At 39.6% G+C, this 22,957-nt stretch overlaps 3 protein-coding genes across 4 annotated transcripts; 1 reads left to right on the forward strand and 2 right to left on the reverse strand.

Annotated features, from left to right (window-relative positions):
• Nucleotides 1-1,533: 1,533 nt before the first annotated feature.
• LOC104948061 (zinc finger FYVE domain-containing protein 16-like) lies at nt 1,534-6,929 on the reverse strand. The gene is made up of 4 exons (XM_010774222.1): nt 6,733-6,929; nt 4,164-4,272; nt 1,674-3,748; nt 1,534-1,551 (listed from the first exon to the last, which is right to left on the reverse strand). Exons 2-4 carry the CDS (start codon nt 4,231-4,233, stop codon nt 1,534-1,536), a joined length of 2,163 nt encoding a protein of 720 aa, XP_010772524.1. The 5' UTR covers nt 4,234-4,272; nt 6,733-6,929.
• Nucleotides 6,930-8,629: 1,700 nt separating this feature from the next.
• LOC104948034 (ubiquitin-conjugating enzyme E2 L3-like) lies at nt 8,630-12,744 on the forward strand. The gene is made up of 4 exons (XM_010774184.1): nt 8,630-8,767; nt 10,904-10,999; nt 11,127-11,313; nt 11,994-12,744. The coding sequence occupies exons 1-4, from the start codon at nt 8,747-8,749 to the stop codon at nt 12,146-12,148; spliced, it is 459 nt and encodes a 152-aa protein (XP_010772486.1). The 5' UTR covers nt 8,630-8,746; the 3' UTR covers nt 12,149-12,744.
• Nucleotides 12,745-13,577: 833 nt separating this feature from the next.
• LOC104948035 (creatine kinase S-type, mitochondrial-like) lies at nt 13,578-22,644 on the reverse strand. 2 transcript variants are annotated; one of them, XM_010774186.1, is made up of 10 exons: nt 22,585-22,644; nt 20,733-20,918; nt 18,695-18,893; nt 17,487-17,582; nt 17,172-17,393; nt 16,231-16,316; nt 15,306-15,429; nt 14,475-14,609; nt 14,014-14,139; nt 13,578-13,927 (listed from the first exon to the last, which is right to left on the reverse strand). In XM_010774186.1, the coding sequence occupies exons 2-10, from the start codon at nt 20,876-20,878 to the stop codon at nt 13,811-13,813; spliced, it is 1,251 nt and encodes a 416-aa protein (XP_010772488.1). In that variant the 5' UTR covers nt 20,879-20,918; nt 22,585-22,644; the 3' UTR covers nt 13,578-13,810. The 2 variants fall into 2 exon arrangements, with proteins under 2 accessions (XP_010772488.1, XP_010772487.1); XM_010774185.1 differs by lacking the exon at nt 22,585-22,644 and having other exon boundaries at nt 20,733-20,926.
• Between the last annotated feature and the right edge of the window lie 313 nt (nt 22,645-22,957).

The raw sequence follows: 22,957 nt of genomic DNA on the forward strand, positions 1-22,957 counted from the left end.
AGCGCTTAGCTCTCTGCTGAAGATCACTGCTGCTCTAAACAAAGTCAAAAATCCTACATCCAAACGGAATAAATATAATTAATTATTATTAACACGTTAAGTCTTGTTCATGTTTTTCACTTTTATTAAATGTTTGATATTTCCGGCACAGATCCTTTCATACCGGCAATGCGCGATAGAAACAACAGAAAGTGCGACAGTTAAAAGAGCCTGTGACAGCATCCCAACAACTGTTGTGCAATGAAATATTGGGCTCCTAGTCATATCGAACCGTCAGTTTAAAAAAGAAGGTGCGATACCGTTCCGATAAATAACAATAATTTCGAACATTGCGGGGAAATTCCTTCGACTCATTTTGAAGTTTTGGGGGAAGCCGGAAGTGACGTCAATGCGGGAACGCTTCACTGTGCGGCGAGAGAACCAAACACGGACAAAGTTTGTTGTCATGCGTAGAAATTGTGAATTACTGAGTTTAGGCACGTTAATAACGTTTTAATGAAGTTGACTACAGTATATTCATATTTGTCAGTGCTTTCATGTCAATTCGGGGAACATAAACATAAATGATTGTGGTGAAGATGATGATTAAATTAGGATTAAAAATCGGTAGTGAGAGCTGCTGAATTTCCTCCCGTTTAATTAATGGATAAAATGCACGGATTATGATTATTATTATTATTCCCACTCCGATTGGGACACTAGGTCCACCGTTTCCCCGCAGCGAGGCTCCCCCCGTTGACAGTTTACGTGGGCTGGGCTGGGTGCAGTGGCGGACGTCCTGGCCATCGGGACGAATCCCGGTCGGATAAGTCACTAGCACATCCCCCACTCCCCCCGTTGACAATTTACTAGCGGTACCGAAGTGGGCCGGTCGAGAGTCTCGGGATGATTTTTAGTCCCAGTCCACCACTGGCTACATGACCGTATGATCGCCCATATTGACGCACCTAATTCCTAAACTTCTAACAGATACAACATAAACCGATCCTTCAGCTTCATATGAGCTCTCAGACACGTTCAAAATTAAACTGTCATCGCTGTCTGAGCTTGCTGCTGTGTGCCCCATCGTGCGTTTACATGCAGATACTGGGATCCTGAACGGTGCAGCTGGAGCGCTGTGCCCGCAATGACGTCACACATAATTTGGCGGGACTTGAAGAATCCCCGAGAAGATCCAGAAAATGGTCAACATTGAAGGGCAGATTAATGGTTATCAAAGTACAAATATCCAAAATCAGTTCAGTAACGGTTTTCAAGGGGACAATATTTACTCAAATTGATGGGTTTGGATGATGGGGGAAACTCGTGTCACAGGCTCTTTAAAGCCAAATGCTGGAGAAATATATTCTTGGATAATAAATTGAATATGTTTGGGATATTGGGCAGTATATCAGAGAAAATAGCACATGTCACTTTAAGCTTTGATTTCTTTTTTTGTTTTAAAATATGTTCACTTTTTACATATTACAAAATGATTATTTGTATATTTAAGGGAAAATGGTTATGTAAGGTTATTATAGTATTAAAAGCTGGCTAGAAGTGTGAAACCTGCTGTAAACAAAATGAAGAAAATAAAGTGAAAGTATATGAATATAAGATAATTATACATATATTATTTATATACATTCATATACTACATGATATTATAATATTTTTCAAGCTGAGCAACATACCTTCCCACAGGCTCGACAGTGATGCCGCCTCTTGGTGAAGGTGAACCTCTGGTAGCAGTTCATACAGTTGGGAGCTTCAGAGTCTGGCACCCAGGCCGGCTGTCTGCTGCCCAGCTCCTCCCCCCCCTCTCTCTTCCAGTTCACCGCCCTGGCACCTTCAGTGGGCGACTCCCCGGGGTACGGAGGGGGCTCTGAGAGCTCCTCATAGCCCATACTGTACTCCTGATGCTCCTGGGAGGCACACATAGGGCTCAGATCCCTGATGTTGCAATGCTCCTCTGTAAGACTGGTTGGTGAGCTGTCTTCATCCTCCGCTGCACTCGGATCTGTTGTAGAACCAGTGAGTGTCTGAGAATGCTCCTCTCCTTCTTCCCCTGCTGGTGGAGATCTAGCAGTTTGGCAGTGTAGCTGTTTAGGTCTCGCACCTCCATAGGAGGGCTGCTGATCGGGGCTACTGCTGTGCTGGGACTGGAAAGTGTTGCTGGTCAAAGAAAGGCTTAATCCGGAGGAGAGTTCTGGCTCTTCTTGGCAAGGTCTGTTTGAGTCCTGTGATGGAGCACTGGGGTTCAAACGTTCCTCTGCACACACATACATTGTTCTGTCGCTCTCTGGAGAAGCCAGACCCTCTAAATCATCCCGTCTCCCTGGACCACAGCTCCTCAGCTCCTCTCCCACCAGCCTGCCCTTCAGATCTCCTTTTGACCCTGAGAGACTCTCAGGTTGAGAGTAATCTCCAGAGCTGCTGCAGCAAGAGACGCCGCCACCCTGCTCTGCTTCAGCGTGCGCCTGCAGGAAAGCATCCAACTCCTCGTCTGTAACCAGCAGCTCGGCCTGGTCGATCTCAGGCAGGTATTCAAAGCCAAACTCGGGAAGATCCACTGGGCTGGGTTCTGGGAGATCGTAGGAGGCGATGTCTGCGGAGGGGACAGCAGGAGGAGCAGGTTCAGGAGCGAGATGCTGCCCCTCTGGCGACACCCGGCCCTCTGAAACCTGCACGAACACAGGCGAGTTAACAGCTTCTTCTAAACGTGACCTGTTCTCTCTGGCCTCCAAGGCTGACAGGGAGTCTGCCTCGGTGCTTTCAGAGGTGATCGCTGCCTCCTCACACAGCTCTGCAGCTTCCCCCGACTCATCTTCTTCAGTGTTGATGTTCACGAGAGCTCCACACATGGACACAGCTAACGGCAGGCATGATAAGCTCCCCGGTTCAATTTCTTCTGAATTGACATCGACAGAGGACTCGTTTTCACCCAAGTCTTCTTGCGAGGCTTCCTCTTCATTCACTGAGGTTGTTGTTGGTTCTTGAATGCAATCACCAGGCAGAGTGGGCTCCGGTTCACAATGGTCTAAGGAGTTATCCACGGCTTGGTTGGTGCACGGCTCCTCCTCACAATGCCTCTCCTCTTTCTCTGCTGACTCAGTGGGCCTCGGAGAATCCTCCGTGGACTCACTGCTCCTCTCGACTGCAGCAGGAAGAATGACATCCAGCAGGCTGAGCGAGGCTGAGTATCCACCGCTCTGCTGCTCCTGGGAATCCAAACCCAGCTCTTCCATCCCTCCAGAGGCTTGTTTTGCTTCCGATGTGTCTGAACACTCTGCACTTAGGCTTGAATGTCCTTGATCCTCTTTATGTACATTCAGCACAGGGCTTTCAAAGTCTACAAGCAGCGTCTCCTCTTCCTCCATTTGCTTTTCCACCGTGTCCAGCTCACTGAAAGCATCGTGGCTGTTGGCCCTGACCGGGATGGCTGAGCTTGTGTCGTTCACAAGGTCACACACTGGCTTCAGAGCTCTGTCCGGGCAGGGAGGTGCGGAGCTTTTAGCAGGCCTGCAATCCACAGAGGAAAGGAGGTCCACCCCTGTGAGAGGCTGACCTTTTACCTCCCTGTCATCAGCACTGCGGTCCTGACTGCTGGGGCGGTCAGGACAGCTGGTGGCAGAACCATAATGAAGAGAGTTAAGGTCGGGGAGGTTTGGAGGGACAGTGGACGCCTCGGAGGATAAACACTGAGAGCCCAGTGAGGAGAAGGGGTACACAGAAGGCTTCAGGAAAACAGACTTGCATTCATGTTCCTCTGTAATACAAAAAACAACAAATTATGTTAAACTCAGATAAATACACATTTATGTAGATTATAAATACACAAAAAAAAATTCATATCATCACAGATGAATTTCTAAAATCCATCTACCTGATTTATATAAAGCAACGTCATGCAATACATGTTACATATTTACTCCAGCATTATTTATTGACTATTTCCTTTCGTAAACATTTTTTTAAGAAGGTGAAATGTATGCTTTTCTATGTTCTGTATTATTATGTATTCAATTTTTTTTTTAACTGATGGGACAAAATAATTCATGTCAACTTGGGCTTTATCCCTCTTGGTTTGGCATTCAACAGAATGACATTATGAATGGAGAAATCAGTAAACAGTTTAATCATAATTTCTAAATATGAAATGTACAGCCTAATTTGAATCTTACCAGTGTTGAGCTCAAAGTCATCAAGCAGTTTGTCTAGATCACATACAGCCGCCTTGAAGAAGCTGTCCATGCTGGGCTAAATCAAAGGGCCTTCAACCCCCTCCAATTCCTGAAGGGATAAAGAAGACTTGTTGCAATACTGGGAAAAAGCTAAACACTTTGTTTTTAATCCTATTTATGGTTTATTTGGTGGTAGTGAAAGACTTCTCCTTCAAAGCAAGAGTATAATTTTGTAATTCTAAATTGAAAAGCTGACCAAATTAAAACTAATGAAATAACACCATCTTAGCTATAAGTATGTTATATAACCTGAATTAAAAAGGAACTGTTGCCATTATCCTCACACAGACCAGTTGCACAGCAAACATGTTATGTCACATCATGTGATCAGTCAACATGTGAGTAAGAGAGATTACTGCCAACCCCAACTGATTCACTTCCTCTGGGTTAAACATTATTTATACTCTGATTATTAAAGTGTATTATCTTTCCACTTTTCTCATTGTATGCAGTGAAAACAACTTCTATTGATTCCCTTTTTTTAAAGTTTGAGGCTTGATCACTACCACCTGAGGGGGATTTTCCCTCTCCATGTCGCACAGCACAGTCATATTGTTTAGTTTCCGATGGCCAGCCACATGTGTGTGTTTTTGTCGCCTAATGAGAGGAAAACAACGTGATACAATACTTTCAATTGCGCTAATCTCAACTTCAGTGAAATAAAACTTACAATAAAACTCTTAATTGTAGTGCAAAACAATCTAGATTTTATTAATAGCCTTACAGGTAAGAGGATAAATGCGTATGTTTGATGTAATGGTTGTTCTGAGGGAAGATACCTGCAAGATTGTTTTCACAGGAAGAGAGAAATGTGTAGGCCAATGTAGATAATGTGCTTTGGGGCACAGCGGGCTAACTCCCTGATGCACTGTCAGGCAGCTAACTGCATGCAATAACAACAAAAACTGCAAACACAACAACACCCTTGGCACTTTACTGTAAGTCTCTGACAATACAGACCCATAATAAAGGCACACCCACAAAGTACAGCCTGAATCGCACTATTGATAATAAACAATGGAGTCTGCTTGATACTGATCACTTAGAGGTAAAGGGAAAAAGCTAATTCTCCTACCTGTGAGTTCCACTCATGGATAGACTTTAACGCCTTTATAACATTAATATCAGAACTCAATAAATATCACTGTGAATGGAAATGGGTCGTATTTTAGAAAAGCAAATCTGTAGAATGATTAAAAATAACTTCAAACTGAAAGCAACTAAAAAAAACAACAACAATAGCAGGTCCTTAATAAAATGAGTCCACTTCTTTTCCAAAAATAACAAGCAGGTGCCTTAAAAAGAACCTTTGAATCCATATTATACACAGATGTAGCCCTAAGACTATATTTGGCAGCTCAGTAGAAAATAAGTATTTTTTTCCATAGAAATCCACAGATGTAGATTCTTAAACGTTGTTTGTAAAGAGAGAACTGGCTGTACTGACTCCACAACACAGACAATACTAAAGTCTGCAAAAAGTGTAATTGTGTTGGTTGGTGTCGCAAACAAAATTTTTGACTACTTTATCCTTCAGCAACTATATTTGTATGCTGTGTCACAGTATTAACAATGGATGCTAAATATAGATGGGAATGAGGAAGTCAGCCTTACTAAATACACATCTTATCACAGAAAAAATATGCACCTCCATACATTTGGAGTTACCAATTGTTAACACCAGTCATCTTTAATAGCGATGAGAGTGATGACAGTAATATGTGTTTATGTTAAAGTTGCTGGCAATCTCAGGGGCAAATACTGTATAATTTACGAGTCTACATTTGTCTGACAGCATTAGTGTCATTACAGATTACAGTGTTATCACTCTCATCCTTATTGCACTTTCATTCTTACAAGTGTCTTTATTTAAGTGAGGTATTAGTGCTTCTATTAAGGTATAGTATTACATCTTAATACATCTTCTAACTCAGGTAACCTGGTAGATGTGTACAGATGCATAACTGCTGACATCCCTGATTTGGTCATATTATATACCGTGGTAACAATGATGGCAACCGGTGTCCAGCTATATATCATTAATACAACGTTTACCTGTCATTTAAAGAGCATTCAATATCACGTATACACTCAACTTAATCCATATAGCAAAAAAAAGCTAACATGAAGGTTAACAGTTGCCTACTCTGTACACCTTTTGCTAACCGTTTAGCAAACAGGCTAACTAACCCGAACAACACAACAGTTAGCTCACAAAACATATGAAACAACTGACGTTAGCAGGTAACATTAGCAACTAGCAGTTCACCACAACAAACACACACTTAGCTTGAGTGTTAATAATAGGGCTGCCTGTAGCTAATTGTTAATGACTTTTTAACGTGAAGCATCCTTAACCAGCCTGTTGTTTGTCACCTGGAATTAACGTGATTAAAGCAGGTGTTGCGTTAGCCAAAGCTAGCCTGTTAGTATTATTATTGAAAGCGTTAGCTGGCTAAAGTAGCTAGCTTACTGTGTGTTAACCTGATTTTGTTTCTGAATTCCTTACCAGCACTGTTTTTACTCCATAACTCCGACGTCGTCCTCAACAATTATTCTCACATTTCGTTTTAAAATAGGAACACACGTCGCCCGTACCGTCGTCCCATTATCAGTTAGAGCAAATAAAGTTGTGTGGAAAGCTAGCTGTTGGATTAGTTTTATTGGAGATGTGTAAATTCTCCACTCAAGCGGCCATCTTGAACAGACTGTCGGGGGAGGTCACAGGATCTGCTCAGCACAGTGTAGGAAGACTGCCATGTAATTTCCCTGTAAGCAAAACTGCAATTATTTGGGATGATAGTGCAGATAAGGGATAGTAATTTTGTTTTTTATGGCAGCTATATCCATATTTACACACGTATTATATAGTATTTGAAGAAATTACTTTACATTTAAGATGTATCATATTATGGACATGGCAGTAATTAATTACTAGATTTACTCAGTAACCTACTGTATTTGAGTACAATTTTGGGGAACTTGTACTTTACTTGAGTTACATTTTGTGTTACTTTGTACTTCAACCCCACCACTATTCAGAGATAAATAGTGTTCTTTTACTCCACTACCTTTATTTAATACCTGAAGTTACTTTGTAGATGTGGGTTAATGATGTGTACTATAAACAACCATTTAAAGACTCTAGATACACCTGGAGTCACATTAACAAGCTAACCTGCAGTATACAAAGTCATGAGACATGTTTGCACCTTTACCTGCATAATGATTACTTCTTATTTTGATACTAATACTTGGATGCTAATACTTTTTTACTTTTACTTGAGTAACATTCTAAATGCGGGACTTTCACTATATGAACATTTGAAACCTTTAACTAATTTTACCAGTTTATCATACAGGGATAACCGACTAAGGTGAAATAATAAACTACTCTAAAATCCACCATCATAGCAAAATAACTTAATTCTTCTTTAAAAAAGTATGTATTATGCCAATTAAGTAACGCTTAAATAACATTATTATTATTTAAGGACAGTTATTTTTTGTACCTGGCATTCAGAATTAAAAAGAGCGAGCTAAAAACCTTACATTTTCACAGTAAAGTAAAGCAAAGACAAACAAATAAAAGTGGCAAGAACAAAAAAAAGAACAAACTTTTTTTCTAGTCAATAACCTTTCATTTCTGAAATAAAACAATTTCAACTCAGTGCATCAGAATAAGGTCTGAAGAGGTAAAACCACCAGACACCCCAAACAAAACCCTTCTCACCTGAAGGGACCCGTAACCTACCACAAGAGGGTGCTACGTCCAAAGAGGCTCCACAGCAGTCTGCTGCACCTGAGAATCATATCAGTCCTCTGCAACAAGATGATCCACAGAAGGTTGCTTCATCGACAGACGCCCAACACATTTTTCTAAGAACATTTATTTTATTTGAAACAAAAAATACGTTTTCCACTACATGGCGTGTAGATGCTTTTATTGTTTTGGTATTGTTGCTATTTTGTTGTTGTAAATACATAACGTTTTGAGAAAAAAAAGTTAATATTGGTTAGGTTTATTGGCGAGGATCTACAAATTAAAGGTATCCAGTAGGAAAGTTATCCAAATAAACCCCACATTTACCAAGTGCACATTACAACACATTCATTAATTAATAATTATTATACCATTATACAAAATATCTGGTGCTTAAATTGCCCATTCTGCCAAATGTGTATTTTTACTTGTTGACCTTTATCTTGATAATAATACTTTTGTTATTTTGCTTTAGTAACATTTTGAATGCAGGACTTTTACTTGTGTCTGAGTATTTTTACACTGTATTGCTACTTTTAATTAAGTAAATAATCTGAGTACTTTATCTGTCTCTGTTTAAATCTGTGTAAAAGAAGAAACTTTGCCCTCATCTGATTCTAACACGTTGCCCTCCAGGCCGGTAGGTGGCGCTAACTCACCGGCCCGCAGGCTGTGCGCCAATTTAAACCCAGATGTAAAGAAGTCGATCAGGAACGGAAAGAAACAGGAAGAAGGAGAAGAAGACAACATCGGTACCACAATGAATAGGAGACTACTGAAGGTAAACTAAAATATCTATAATTATTGATTTTACGCCGCTAGCGAGGGTTTAAATAACTTGTCTCGGCTTTATGAATATACATACACCACTGTCGACCAAAAGAAAGTTAATTTAACGTAATACTTTAGCGTTTATCTGTCCGACAAAAATGAGAGGATAATGACGTCCGACACACGGTGACTGAGAGGTAACTAGTTGTAAGTTTGAGACGCCGCTGTGGCGTGACACAGCACACAGCAGGGACATTTGTCAGATAAAGCTTGAGGACGTACACTATATTTTATATAAATATTGAATCGGGGGAGCTTATTAAACAGCTTCACGGTGAGAAGTGAGGCGGCTCTTTTTTACGCGCTGTCACTGTCTGAAGGCTGAAGAGAAAACATGGAGACTTTGGGGTTGGGACCTGACGTCAAGCCTCCTCTAGGCAAAATATCTCTCAGAAAATGATTGTATTGTGAAATAAAGCCGGATTTCCTTTATTTTACCTTGATGAACGTTGGAATCTCTCTTTTAAAAAAAAAACAATAGTGGAATGTAACGACGTACATTTATTCATAGCTATTATTATTCAGAATACATTTGAGGTATTATGTGACTATTTACAATTTTTTTTGGGCTACTTTATACTTCTCCATTTCAGAGGTACTTGTTTCTTTTTACAGCTTTAGTTGCTTTAATGATACAAGTTGATCATCTCTTTGTTAAATACATGTATCTCGAGACGTGTTAACAAAGGGATACATCATTTTGATATGGATAACCATAGTGACCACACAGCCATTTAATACAATGAAAGTCTGGGAGGTTATAAGGCCTATTTTAAGTAGATTGTTCTCATAATGACATACCAGCAGTTTTGATTTAGCTGTGTGTATGATACTGTCAGGATATCCACCTGTGTCACGAGAGACGTCTTGTTAATACTTTCTGAAATCCCCATATATTCCAGTTTTACATTACAGGTATATAACAGGGAAGTGTCTCATGACAGGAAGAGGAGCAGAGATGTATTTTTAAATAATTCACAAACATTGTAATAATAAAAAAGGGAAACATTAACTGATGCTGTATTGGTAAAGATAATAACCCTTACCACGTCTGGTTGGTGAAAGAGGTTTTGATCAGAAGATTTTACTGGGGTGGCTGGAATGTTTGAGGTTACAAACATATATTTCAAACATATTCTTTTAGTGATCTGGCTTCTGGATTACTTAAAGGTGGGGTAGGTAATTTTGGAGAAACCAGCTCGAGTGCACTAGAATTTGAAAATACACAACCGGAAAAAATCTGCCACTTCCTCACAGAGCCCCTCCTCCAACACACATGAACGCGCACATGACCAATGAGGGCACGAGATAAGTTTGTGCACAGATGGAAGGCTGACAGGCAGGTAGGCCATCCAGTTATTTTAGCCTGAGACTGCCAAGGCACACGTCGTGCTTTTTACAGTACTACGGCTTCCACAGATGACATTTTTTTTAATACATTTTTTGTCAAAGCACTTAAGATATTCATTGCTATCGGGATGTTAAGAGCATTCCATGGAATATAACAAAAAGTGTATCTTGAGCCGGTTTCTCAAACTTACCTACCCCACCTTTTAAGAGAGTTTAAAAAGATACTTTGGTTATTCATTGAAAAATCCCTGTTTTTTTGCCATAGGTTTTAAATTGGCAGGGAGGAAAGACTGTGTCTGTAGATCATGATGTTCCAGACCAAAGATCAAATTATCTGTTTTTATTGCTACTGAATTATAGGAAGTTAGAGGCATCCAATCCTTGATGTTGATAAACAGGAATGCAATCGGGTGAGACTGTTCAGTTTATGTTTTAAGTGACACTACAGAAAGTACTTAAAGGGACACTTTACCCAGATATTGAAACATATTTTCCCCTTAACTTTTAGTGATAGCCGGGCTTATTCATCAATGTAGATTGTTTTGCTGTGAAATAAATCTGGAATGCAATAATAATAATAAGCAATAACTCAAAATGTATGGTTACAAAAGTACACATTATTGCATCAGACTACACTCGCCGCTGGTGCACGTATACAAGCATAATCATTACGAGTCAGTGGGGTCTTGGTAATCCTATGATTTTATGCCATATAAAATCAATTGTTTTGTTTCAGGAGCTTGATGAAATGCGCAATGTCGGAGCGAAGCATTTCCGCAATATTCAAGTAGATGAAACAAATCTTTTGAACTGGCAAGGGCTCCTTGTTCCTGTAAGTATTGACTTGATATATTTTGTATTGCTCTTTTGTAGCTAGTAGTTGTTCTATCTTTTAATGTTTATTAACTTTTTTCTGTCTCCCCCCCCCCCCTCATCTATAAATTCTTGTTTTCTTCAAGGATTCTGCTCCATATGACAAAGGAGCATTTAGGATTGAGCTCATCTTTCCCGCGGAGTACCCCTTTAAGCCACCTAAGGTCACTTTCAAGACAAAAATCTACCACCCCAACATTGATGAGAAGGGTCAGGTCTGTCTGCCCATCATTAGTGTGGAGAACTGGAAGCCAGCCACCAAAACTGATCAAGGTGAGCATGATGATTGGATAACCACATCTCAAAGAAGCTCATTCATCATGTGTAAGCTGATCATATAAGAACACGTATGTGAGATGAGCTACTATACAGAGATATGTTGGAACAAAAAAGTGTTTTCTTTGCTCGGAAAGATTGTTTGATTTTGACTTCTTGCCTGAATATATATTTTGCCTCCGTTATATTTAAAACCCTTTAACATAGTTCTTGTTTTTGGACTATCAGGGCTTGTCAAAAATGTTACCAAATGTTATATTAAGAAGCCCACTTGTTACCAAACATTTTAGGAGTCGTTTAAAAAAAGCATACATACCGAAAACAACAGATGGAACCTCTATAGTGCGAACAAACACTTATTACATCGAAATGATTTCCACTGAACAGAAAATGAAAGCCAGAAATTCCCCTGGCATACCACCAAGAAATTGTGACAAACACCTGCTGTTACCGCTTGTAACCACAGGTGGCGCCAAATCGACCAGGAATTCAGGGGGAAAGTAACTTTAAGCACATATTGTTATACTTTCTCCACCACTGAAAGACGGAAATCAAAATGATTCCGACTATTATGGTGTCAAAATGCAAGAAGAGTTTCCTCCCTGCAGTTTGAGCTATCTAATCAAAGACTGTTGTGTATAACTTATGTATATATTATGTTTCCCTCTCGCCTCCAGTGATTCTCAATCTCGTCGGTCTGGTGAACAGCCCCCAGCCGGAGCATCCGCTGAGGGCCGACCTGGCAGAGGAGTACAGCAAAGACCGTGCTAAATTCATGAAGAATGCCGAGGAGTTTACAAAGAAACACAGTGAAAAGCGGCCCGTTGACTGAAGGCCCCTCACTGACGCTCGCTGCTGTTGACCTCCTCTCCGTGTCCCGTCAAAGAGCCCTGTTCTAACCCTTAAAATACACAGAGATGCCATGTTCTAGCATACCTGCTCTTATTAGCACTTCAATCACTCCTTAATAGAGGCTTGTGTTTCCGTTTCACTTTGGCAAAAAAAAAAAATCTGGAGTCTTAGGTGATAGGCAGGCGCTGGCCTCTAGGCGTCACCTTTTGCTTGTTTTGACTTCTTTCTACTGATTTCTTTTTGGATAAAAACAAGAAAAATTGTCAGGGGTGGCATCCTGGAAAGTTAAATATCAGAAAAGGATCAAAAGTGCTGTTCTGCCTACTTAGATGTTGAATGTTTTTTTTCCCGATTATTAGTTATTGCAGACCTGTTTACAGATTTTAAACTTTGTTTTCAACAACACAAATACCCAGTTAATCTAAAGCTGTTGTTTATATCTATTTTTCTTTATTTGTTTATACTTTCCCTTATGATACACTGTACTTTGTGAAATCACCTGTTGCAGTACATAAAAATTAAAGTTTGTTACTGATGCAGAATTCCTCATTCAATCTTTGTGAACATGCAACAACATCCATGTGTCCCTTGATACGTTTTTGTACTTTGAAATGTTGGGGGAAAGTCTCTTATAATTAAAACTCCTTCATTTTGGAAGTTGGCATCCAATTCAATAGACATTTGTATTTTGAATTGAATACGATGATACCCTCTCTTCAATTATTACCAACCCCTGCTTACCTCACTCATCAAAATGCTTGCAATATTAATATATAAAGAAAAGGCCTGATTGGTGCATTGCAATTTAGTGTTCAACCTGCAGTATCGCTGTGGGCAGCAGTTAAACGGATCTAATTTACTTTTCTCCATCCATAAGCAAAATGTAATTATAGCCAGGCAACAGACTGACAGCTGACTATGCAGAGCACACCAGCAGACTCATGCTGTTACACATGAGAAGGCAATGGATCCAACTGCAAATGGAGAACAAAAAGGACATGAATGAATAAAGATTTGACATTATTTACTGGGACACGGGTAATATGGCAACATAATGATCATTGTCATATACTTTAAGGCATAATCATGCAATACTTCTTGGAACTACATTTCCCATAATGCTTTGGGACGTCTATGAAGGATTAAAATGTTGCCATGCTAGATTGTACATTCACATTTGTATTATTAATCTGAATGTGCAGAGTTTCATGTATCTAAAGTTATCAAAAAAATGTACTGCAGTAATAAATAAATAACATATTTTGAGTAGTTGAAAATAAAATCACTTGAGTAAAGTATCTAAGAACAGTACTTGAGTAGATATACTTACTTACTTTCCAACTCTGTATTGAAATGCGTTTGGCTCTCAAGGCCACCATAGATGAGTCAAAGAAATCACAGAAAAGTCAAAGTGTTTATTTTTGTTTTTATTGAAGTCAGGAATAGTGATGACCTGGAACTTGAGGTAGAATCCCCCCTAACTGCAGTCCATGACTAAAATTAGGTTATAAAGATTTGCAATCTTTGTTGGAGAAGTAAAGAAACCACCTGTAGCAGCGGACAGACGTCTCTGAGGTTTGGGGGGAGCTCGGAGCAGAGAGCCCCCCCCCACTAACACCGGTGCTGTGATGAGTTCGGATTTTTACTTCCTGAACTGGTTGACGGGAGACGGGACTTTGATGTCCTGTCCCTTCTCCATCTTCTTCTCACATTCAATCAGGTAGTTGACGCCATCCACCAACATCTGGACAAGCTCCACCTAAAAACACACAGCAAAGTTCATTTCCACAACAAAATATTGGTTCTATATATTTTTTAAATGCAATATGATTTACTGTTCCTGACCTCAGATTTACCCAGACGGTCGTTGTTGGAAATGTCAAAGGTGTCTCCAGTGGCAGCTGTGTCCACTCCACCTGTGCCTCTCTTCTGCAGCCGCAGGTTGTCGAGGATCTTGGAGAAACGTGTGTCCTGCAGAATAATTTCGGTCATAACTACAGTAAAATGCCACTTAATTTCAAGACCACAGATGCAAAAGTCAATTTGTATTGATCTGTGAAAGCTGTGGCATAAGTGAAGATTGGAAGTTAATCATTGATCTTGCAGAAACAAGAATTGGACAAATCAATCCCACCACAAGATCCCATCTGCATTTCTTCTGAAAAAATCTGTTATTATACACAAGAACATGGAGTGTGTGCGTGTGTGTGTGTGTGTGTGTGTGTGTGTGTGTGTGTGTGTGTGTGTGTGTGTGTGTGTGTGTGTGTGTGTGTGTGTGTGTGTGTGTGTGTGTGTTAGGGTAATACCTTGCTGAGATTTGGCAGGCGCACGTGCACGCCAGCCCTGAGTCCAGTGCCCAGGTTGGACGGACATGTGAGGATGTATCCCAGACGCTCATTCCACATGAACTCCCAGCCTCTCTCCTGGATCAGCTGTTCCACCTATGAGACATCCCATAATAAGAGTTGAGTTATACTGTTGCTCTATGGTGACGTCCTAGATTTTTGGAAATGTATTTAGCTTCTTTACTTAATAAATATATATTTCCCTATAATCTTATCACGCAATTACACTCACTAAATCCCTGTTAACATTACAGTTCCTTCAATTGACCAATTACTGTACACCCGTCTGCCACAAATACAAACATAGTTTATTATACTATACGTATCTTTCATTTTATCCTTAGATTTTAACTTCTGCACTATGTTATGTGTCTTCTTATTGCTTGCATCTTTTTTACAAACAAATGAATTAGCATTGTTTCGACAGAGCCTCAGCTCTATTATTTGTATTAGCTGAAACTAATGGGAATATCATTAGTTTTACAGTATTTGGTTAAAAAAAACTGTTATTTGACAAGTTAAACCATTGACTTAATGATGATAATATCCAATATGTGTCTAAATATTTAACTATAAACAAAATATCTTAACCTTATACTAGAGGAAAAATCAGAGGATCAAGTGTGTAGGATTCATCCATGTGTACAAACTTTAATAGTAACCCCTCCAAAAGTTGTTTAGACTTTTCTGTTAGACCATAATTCTGGGCAGACAAACCCCACCACCCCTAAAGTAAGATGGCTGCTCCGTTGCTACATCATGTCTGTGTTTGTTTCACAGGCTCCACTCTACCTGTTTGAGTCCTCTGCAGAATCTCTCAAACACTCTCTTCATGTTGCCTCCCTTCTCCATGGAGATGACTCTGGTGTGGTCCTCCTCATTCACCCAGATCAGGAAGGTCTTCTCATTGTTGTGCCTGAAGAGAAACAGCTAAAGAGTCTCACTAAAGGGCTCTCAAGGTAGAACACTCCTTTCGTTACAGGAGACGACTCATGGTCATAAAGGACCTGATTATAAAGAACATTTTATAATCATGCTGCCTGTCTGCATTAATATGTGAGAGACATGCATTTATAGCAGCATAATAAATATAAAACACAAAAACGATGTCCTGTTGGTATATTTGTCCAGCAACATGCATCAAAAACAGGGCAATATCTTAACACTTATTGAGCGTCACAGTGTCGCATTTAACGGCTGAGATGTTTTAGGTTGTGTACATTTAAACTACTTTATATACTTGTGGGTGGTTTATTGTACAGAAATGTACACACAGTTAAAAAAGATATGTTCTATAAGATTATTGTTTGCATTGCTGTCCTGTGAGCACCATGTATCTCTAAAACCTTTTTACTTTTCACACGTTCAGAAAAAAAGGCCTGTTTTCAGATTAGTTGTTATGCATTTTCCTGCTGATCCGAGATATTTTTTAATTGTTTATTTAGCTTATGAAGTTTGAGTTTTCTCGACCCATTAAGGAAAACTTCTATACTAGTTAATCACAAACATTCACATTTGAAGCACCAAAACAGGAGATACATGGTTTTCATTGAACAGGAAGTGGATAAAGAATTGTATATCAAAAGGTAACAAAGCTGCCAGTATAAGAAGGTGTACTAAGTTCCTTTCCAACACCGAGTTTATCACTGCATGGGTCAGGAGGTGGAGGTCTATAGAGTCACACAGCAGACATGCAGGAGAGCTGAATAAACCCTACCAGATGCCCCTGGCGTCAGGCCAGTCTCTGGCCATAAAGGCACATGTCAACAGAGGAGAGATAGGCTTGTCAAACAGGAAGTGGTCCTGAAGGTGGGAAAGGTGGGTAAAGGGAGGTAGAAAACAGAGGGAGGAGGACGTTAAAGTGAATTACTTCTAAAACTAACTGTGTTCCAGAGGAGAGAATAGAATAAGGGTTAGGGAGGACTTCTCAGACCGGGAGAGGGTGAGGCTCGATGAATTGCAAGCATTTCCTCTCATTACTGGCAGCACTAACAGCATTGGGATGGGAGTTCTTACCAGATTCCCCTGGAATCGGGCCAATCTCTGGCCATGAAGGCCGAAGTGAGTAACGGAGAGACTGGCTTATCAAACAGGAAATGATCCTTTTGTGGCGCAGCATGAAATAATCAGAACAGGAAGGTCAATACTTTGAAGGTTAAAGAGAGCTAGTCTAAGATGACTAGATGATACATTTTCAGGGTCATTTTGTTAGACTTAAAGTGATAGTTTTACATTTTAGAAAAATATAAGTTAGAAGAACAGTACAATTACTGTGCTAGATGTGGAGCAGATATGAAGCTGGAGCCTGCAGACATCTAGCTTAGCTTAGCATAAAGACTGGAAACACAGGGTAACCTTTTTAATTATTCAACTACTATAGCCTCTTCATGCTTGTAAAATCCTTAAAAATGAGAATAATCAAGAGGGGGGGAAAGTTTTAACTTCTCACAAATGATGTCCGCAGTATAAAACCAAGACTACAAACTGTGATAAGTGGTCAGGTTTTCCTAAAGCATATTACCTAAAAAAGCTGCTCTGTGAATATAAAACTGGGACAATTCTTTAAATATTCAGAAGAAAATTATGACCAATTATGACTTTGGGTATTGTAATAAAAATATGTGTATAGTTTCTGTGTCTAACAAAGATGAAACTCACGTCAATGAGCTGCTGCTGCTCCTTGTCTGTCAGGTCTTGCAGGCCGTAGTAGCGTCCGGCCAGATCTCCCTTCAGGCCGGCCAGGGCCATCACCACCACCCGCTCCACCTCACGGCGCTCCGCCCTGGAGCAGGCGGGGGGGAGGCTCAGCCCGCGGATACTGCGCCCAGTGCGGACACGGGACGACAGGACGTATTTGTCGTCAAACACGCCATTGGTTATCTGGAGGTTGGAGGAAGAGGCGAGAAAGACAAATAGTTTTAATACATTAAAGAACAGCAGGTGGATGCAGGGATCATGCAGTGGTGTAAACACCTTGGAGGCGTCCAGGTCAGTGGGGTGAGTCATGGTGTTGGGGTCGTAGCCGTTGTGCCTGTCTTTGATGATGGGGTCAAAGAGTTCAGAGAACACCTGGGGGGGAACAGAGGACAGAGTCAAGTGTCTTTTTTTTTTCTTCAAACAATATACAATTCTAGATTCAAAATCCAAAAATAACTTTGAACCTTTAACCCTTAGATGCGTAAGTGGGTTTTTTTTTGACCCGGTGAGGTGGTTTTCATTTTTTCATTTTTTTATCATTTCATATTCCAGCTATTCCTCAAAAAACATGTTTTGGATATCATGCCATTCAAATTTTAAATTTGATAGATTTTAAGAAATTGTAGTTTTTGTATTACTACCCCAAGCTTCCATAAGTGGGTCAAAAATGACCCGCATGCATTTTCTATGGAATTTCGTTTTTTTTTCAAAATGTAAAAAAATGTCTAAAATTATAAATAGTGAAATATTAAATATAACATATTTCTAGTGTGAATCAAAATATAATACCAAATATTATACAAGTGATTTTTCTCAACCAAAATGATAAAAATGGCATAAAAACACATATTATTCTAATACGGGTCCTTTTTGACCCACTTATGGAAGAGTGTAGGGTCCAGTCACTCGTGCATCTAAGGGTTAATTAAAATCATGTTAAGTGTCCTTGATGAAGGTAAATACTCTTTTCAAGGAATATATCCGGTAAATCAAATATTGACATTTGTTTCAAATCTTAATCCAACAGAGGAGGTGAAGGGACTTCAATGTAGCCTTCCTTGAATGTTTAAAAAATAATATATTCGCACATATATACAAAGAAAACCACAACCACTATAAAGAAAGACAATAAAATAATAATAGTCATACCTTAAAAAAAGAAATAAAAGAATAATTAATCAAAGTTTCAAAACTAAGTGGTAATATAAAATTGATAAGTATCATGTACCACAAAATCTATAATACAATAAAACCATTATGTTTTTTCAGATGGTATTTTAATGCATATTGAAAGCCTTCAGCCTCAATGACCTCCATCTAAGCACTCGCTGCATGGCTAGCTGCTGCTCATTTAAGCTCATTACTCAGCGAATTAAATTATTTATGAACTCATATATTCTCTCATCTGGATTTGGTGCAGCGGGTCAGTCAGAGGACATGGTTAAAAGAAAGGTAATTACAATGTGACCTTTGACCTCTCATACCTCATAGCTCTCCTCATCACCAGCCACACAGCCCACGGTCTTGATGAAAGGGTGTCCGGGGTTGTCCACTCCGGTTTGGATGCACTGGTCCAGGGTCCAGTTGTTGGGGGTGATCTTGTCCCTCAGTCTGCCGTAAATGGCCGGAGTCAGAGCCTTGGCCATGCAGTTGTTGTGTTTCCTCAGGTCGGGGAAATCAGAGCTGCAGAAAATGAAGAAGTGGAAAGAAAGAAATTGTAGGGTAAAACAAGCTGTACTCAGTCTATTAATGATCCTAAACTATGGTTACATCATGCTTTTTCAACAAGCTATGTTTCAAAATGCCTTGAAGAAATCTTTTGTGAAAATAATCTGCCTTAAACAAGAACAAGCGTCCACATTGAAGTCTACATTTACCTGTTTTCTTGCCATTTGTCGGAATAACAACTAGCTGTACTCACAACATTAACATATTATACCCTTCATAAGTTGATTATATATATATATTAACACCCAGACACAGAGCCACCCTGTCATCGATTTAAGGTTGTGTTTGTTTCCAACTAATTAATGTCGGACAAATATGAACTCTTTTAGCTCCATTTTTGGTCCCTACCAACTCCTGAGGGAAAGAGATGGTGCTTTTGCTGCTGAATGCTTAACAGAACTCAGGAAAACTTTAGACTAAGGGTTTATTGTCTCTGTATCAACATTTTTTTTTGCATTACATACATTCTTAGTTAATAAATTGAAACTTTACAATTGCAAAGGAGACATCCTGTTTCGACCAGAAATGTACCACATTAAGAGAGAAAAATGCTTTAAAATGTTTACTTTGATACAAACATATATAGTCTATTTATAAGTAAAGGTAGTGTAACTAAATTTAAAGCGATTTAAAAGCAATTAACAACAGTGTGTATGTTTGTCATTACTCTGCTCATGTATCAATTACGATTTACGCAGTGGTGTTTGAGAAGGTGGGAGGGGGAACAGTTCTGTGAAAGAGCTGGGCAGAGGGAGGGAGTGAGTCAAAGGTAACATAGATGAAACTTGAGAGCGTCAGAGATCAGGGCAGATGATTCCAGAATCACGCTGTATGACCTCTGCTCTTTAATACTCTCAGTTTCCCACTTACGCAGTCCACACTCAAAATGTTTTGATGACATATCATTTTTTATATAACACTTTTACTATATAAATGAATTAACACTTCTGATGTCAACTTTTAGCAGGAGTGGAAAAGTTATTCATATCCTTAACTTAAGTAAACAGACTCATACCACAAAATAGTAGAGTATTATGGACAAGAGGTGGTGAAAGTATGCATCTTTTGACTTTAATGATCTCAGAAAAAACACCTGCATTCAGCCTTGTGACATTGCATTCTCCAGCTAATTCAAGGGGTATATTTAGCTTTAGAAGAAGGAGAATTTAAAGGAACACTTTATCCTTCAATTACTTTAAAAATAATGAGATAAATGTAGTGTAGTAAAGAATACATATTGTTTCGTCTTAGCTGTTTTGGAGTTAAAGCATAAAGTTTCATAAATGTGAACACTCAAAGATCAAATAACTGAAAATTGTACTTAAAGGTAGGGTATAGGTAAGAATGGAGAAACCAGCTCGAGTGCGCTAGAATTTGAAAGTTCACAACCGAAAAGTACACAGCGCCACGGCTTCCACAGATGACATTTTTTATTTATTGTCAAAGCATTTAATTTATTCATTGCTATCGGGATGTTAAGAGCATTCCATGGAATATAACAAAAAGTGTTTCTGAAGTTAATTACCTACCCCACCTTTAAGTAATGTACTCGTCTATATGTGTATATATAAATAAGTTTCATTCCACTAATTCCCCTTAGTTGTTTCTGTTGTGGTAACACAAAGCAATGAGTCATTGTTCTGAAATGAACAAGTGATGTTGCAAAGCACGTAGTCAGTTTTTAAAATATCTGCCTTAACAGGTTGATAATTATAGAGCTTGAAGTATTCACTGACAAGTCAAGGTCACCCCTCTATCTGTGTGTTTCTATCAGCCCTGTGGTGTTGGTCTTACCTGGGGGGGTAAAGCTTTGTCCTGACCTCAGCAGCTAGGGGGTTATCACTCATCAGGAAACCAGTCGCCATGGTTCCCGCGCCCAGGCTGGCCAACAGCACAGCCCCGTTGCGTCCGGCGATCATACGTGTGAAAGAGCCAGCCATCTTTCTGATAGTAGGTAACTCTTTATAAGAAACAAATGAGCTGTCGAAAAAGAAATACATAAATTAAAAAAAGAACCCACTAAATATAAATTCCTATTATTCAAGTTCATTATTTGGCATTGATGAACAATCTAAAAAATCTATCTATTTTATTTTAGCTTCAAATTCAACTTTTGTGACCTTTGACCCGTAAATCGTAACCTTACCAATATCAAACTGTCTTCATAGTAATGATCAGTAAAGAATAGGCAGAAGCTAGCAAAGCTAATTAGCTTTGGTGTACTAGCTACTTTTATTTGAAATCTTCTGTGGTAGTATAAATTAGCACATGTAAGGTAAATCACACCGGCTGGGATTAAGACCCCTGGGTATTTCCTTTGGAACAGTAACAAGCTTAGAGTGGGTGGCAGGTGGGATAGCTCTTAGCTTCTTAGCATTAGCAGTCTCCCACCTGCAACTCTCATACATCCACGAAGGCTTAGCTAATGAACAGACGTCTGTCTGAAGCTGAAAGGAAAAAGTGGGACTTGAGACAGCTCAGGAAGAAATCCGTCTGTAGTAGTCAGTAAGAAAAAAAGTATATTTTCAGTATTGTTAATATAGGCTATGTCCATCAAGATGGATTTCAAATGTTAATGCAATACTTGAATTAAATGTTCCTAATGAAAGGTCAGATTCTAGCCTGTCCTTCACAGAGGGTAGGTAGTGTCCACGAGACTGTGTCTTAATATAGAAGGAAGCTGGAAGGACATCATTACTCCTGTTAATCCTGTCAAAGTAAAGATGGCTGATCTGAACCGCACTAGTAATTGAGAAGTAAAGCATTCCCCCAATACACCACAGGACTTTTTATACTGAATTTATCCCAATGACTCTCCTCTCAATGATTAGAGGCGAATGACAGTGGACTCTTTGGGTCAGTGGTAATATTATTTATAGATCACTGGAGAAAAGTTATGCTGCCAGGATACAGTGCCAATAGACATTCATCCCTGGCTGATAACATAGTGACATTATGATCTGGTCACAAGACGGGACCCTCATGAGAGAAAAATCAGGTGAGAGGTGACGCAACAAACATAGACATGGAAATGCAAGAATTTTAGTCCTTCATGCCAATCTGAAATCTCATCCTGTCAAGCCTCCCCTGCAAACTGACCCTGTGGATCTAGGGTCTTAAGGTAAGGATTACTCCAAATCACTGACTACTGTGACCTTTTAACTCTGCTGGAGTCTGTTTAGGACGTCAGAGCAGCTTCGTCCTCTGCAGAGGACACAGCAGAGTTAATATCAACTCTGAATTTAGTGAAATAACTCAAAAGGATGTCAAAAATATATATTTTCAAGAAAAGTGCAACAACAAACTGCTTGGAGAGAGCAAAGGTTTCTGAACCAAATGCATAAATCAAGTTCTGCATCTTTGCAGTACTTTTTCTGTTACACATCAGCTTGAATATAACATCTCATCATTACTTCGGCTTCAATCCACCATCCCTATTCAAAACATAACTTTTAAATCCTGCACTCAATTGGTAAGCCTGCGCATGTAAACTAAAAATGTCAAAAGCATGCCAAAAGATCAAAGTCAAGATGGTGCAGAGCCTATATTCTCTGAAACAGATTTTACAAATTAATCCACAAACAGTTTGCGATGCATGGAGCTAGTCGAGCTGTTCTGCAAGAGAAAGAAGAAAGAAGGTACATACCTGTAGGAAAGCTTCTGTGCCTTCTTGCTGAAGATGTCTTGTTAAAGAGCTTTTCACTCTCCTCTCTCAGGAGACTCCGCCCCCTCATGCAGGATTAAAAAGTGGAGGCCAATCATAAGTTCAGGAACAAACCAATGAGGGGCCACCAACATGAGCTACACCGGCACAGACCGATCAAGTTGAGCTACGATTAAGCATGACCACAGAGGGTCCGATATCACCCTCCTGTCTGACCTTGATATTTTCCACTTACACGTTTATTCACACACACACACACACACACACACACACACACACACACACACACACACACACACACACACACACACACACGCTCTCTCTCTCTCTCTCTCTCTCTCTTCTCTCTCTCTCT

This window comes from Notothenia coriiceps, unplaced genomic scaffold, assembly GCF_000735185.1.
Source record: "Notothenia coriiceps isolate Sejong01 unplaced genomic scaffold, NC01 NC01_scaffold00013592, whole genome shotgun sequence".
NCBI classification, from domain to species: Eukaryota; Metazoa; Chordata; class Actinopteri; order Perciformes; family Nototheniidae; genus Notothenia; species Notothenia coriiceps.